Here is a 1,358-nt window from a genome sequence, read left to right on the forward strand (position 1 = left end):
TCTACACCACCTAGTTCTACACCACCTAGTTCTACACCACCTAGTTCTACACCACCTAGTTCTACACCACCTAGTTCTACACCATCTAGTTCTACACTGTCTAGTTCTACACCGTCTAGTTCTACACCGTCAGTAAATTAGTGCTTTAGAGTTCATCTGGTTGAATTATCTCGGGAGAAGCTAAGTGTGCTAAACGTCTGCGAAGTTAGCAAAGAAGCTAAAGCGCTAAACTGTTTGCTGTCTCATTGTTTCATGTAAAGTCAAAGCTCTAAAAGTCTTTAATATATTTATCCAACACTTCATCCTAGGTTGTTTGTTAATGGTCAAACAGCGTTGCAGACTTTAAAGGTTTTCTCTCTTTCTGCTGCTGAAAGGTGCGTCCACACGGCTCAGTGCCAGGAACTAGTCCCAGCCATCCTGACTAAACCTTCTATTAAAATGTTTCTTTAATGAATGTCAGATCCCAAAACCTTTTGCTCCTTGTTTTTACTGGAAAATCCAATTAATCGAACGGGCAGCTGCAGATTGCAGAGGCGTTGGGTCCAGAAGCCGTTCACAACGTGCTCGTTTTCTTCTCTTGTTCAACTTGTTCTAACTTTAGTTTGGTTCTTTAAACGTGCGTTATTCTAATCTGCCCGTTATCGGCTCCAAATCCCCAGTTTACGTCTGTTTTTTGGATTTGAGGGTGAAAAGGTCATCCTGTATGCTGATGACTAACTGCTGTTTCTGTGTCTTGTTGTCAGGTATAGCCCTGAGTTTTCAGAACCCCAGCAGAGGAGCGTTCCCACTGGAGGGCCTGAAGCGTTTCTGTCCTGGACAGAACAGCCAGAGGGTCTATTCTACACACACCTTTTTATTTAATATTTATTGCTGCTGCTCAATGGAAACAAGCAAAACACCACGAAGACTCATTCTGCTTCAATAGTGACAATGTTGTGATGAAAGAGGGAAGATAAACCCACACCAATTATATTTGTATTCTTTTAAATCCCCATTTAACTTTCTTTGCCTTTTATATGAACAAGAATATGAATTATCCTTCAATCAGAAAATGCTGTTTGACAAGAACGATCAAAAATCCTCTGCCTGATTTTGCAGGAACTGAAACTTTCTTTGAACCATCTGGACTTTGTGTCTAAAAGCTGCAGAGATTTTAATGACTCTGAATATTTTTCTGATCATTTCGTCTCATTGCTTTCTTCTGGAATCAATCATGATGCAGCGGCCTGTTGGGAAAACCCAGCGCTAACTGTCAGTCACCTTAGAAAACCAGAAAACTGTCAGTCACCGTAGAAAACCAGAAAACTGTCACCGTAGAAAACCAGAAAACTCTCGGTCACCGTAGAAATCCAGAAAAC

General features: G+C 41.1%; 1 protein-coding gene across 1 annotated transcript in view; it reads left to right on the forward strand.

Annotated features, from left to right (window-relative positions):
* Window positions 1-963, forward strand: part of dlc (deltaC) — a 231,068-nt gene extending 230,105 nt beyond the window's left edge. The window contains exon 10 of the mRNA XM_008401989.2: window positions 744-963. Within this exon, the coding sequence (XP_008400211.1) occupies window positions 744-749 (6 nt within the window). The 3' untranslated portion in view covers window positions 750-963. The remainder of the gene's footprint in view (window positions 1-743) is intronic.
* The last annotated feature ends 395 nt before the right edge of the window (window positions 964-1,358 follow it).

Source organism: Poecilia reticulata, unplaced genomic scaffold (genome assembly GCF_000633615.1).
Source record: "Poecilia reticulata strain Guanapo unplaced genomic scaffold, Guppy_female_1.0+MT scaffold_159, whole genome shotgun sequence".
Classification (NCBI taxonomy): Eukaryota; Metazoa; Chordata; class Actinopteri; order Cyprinodontiformes; family Poeciliidae; genus Poecilia; species Poecilia reticulata.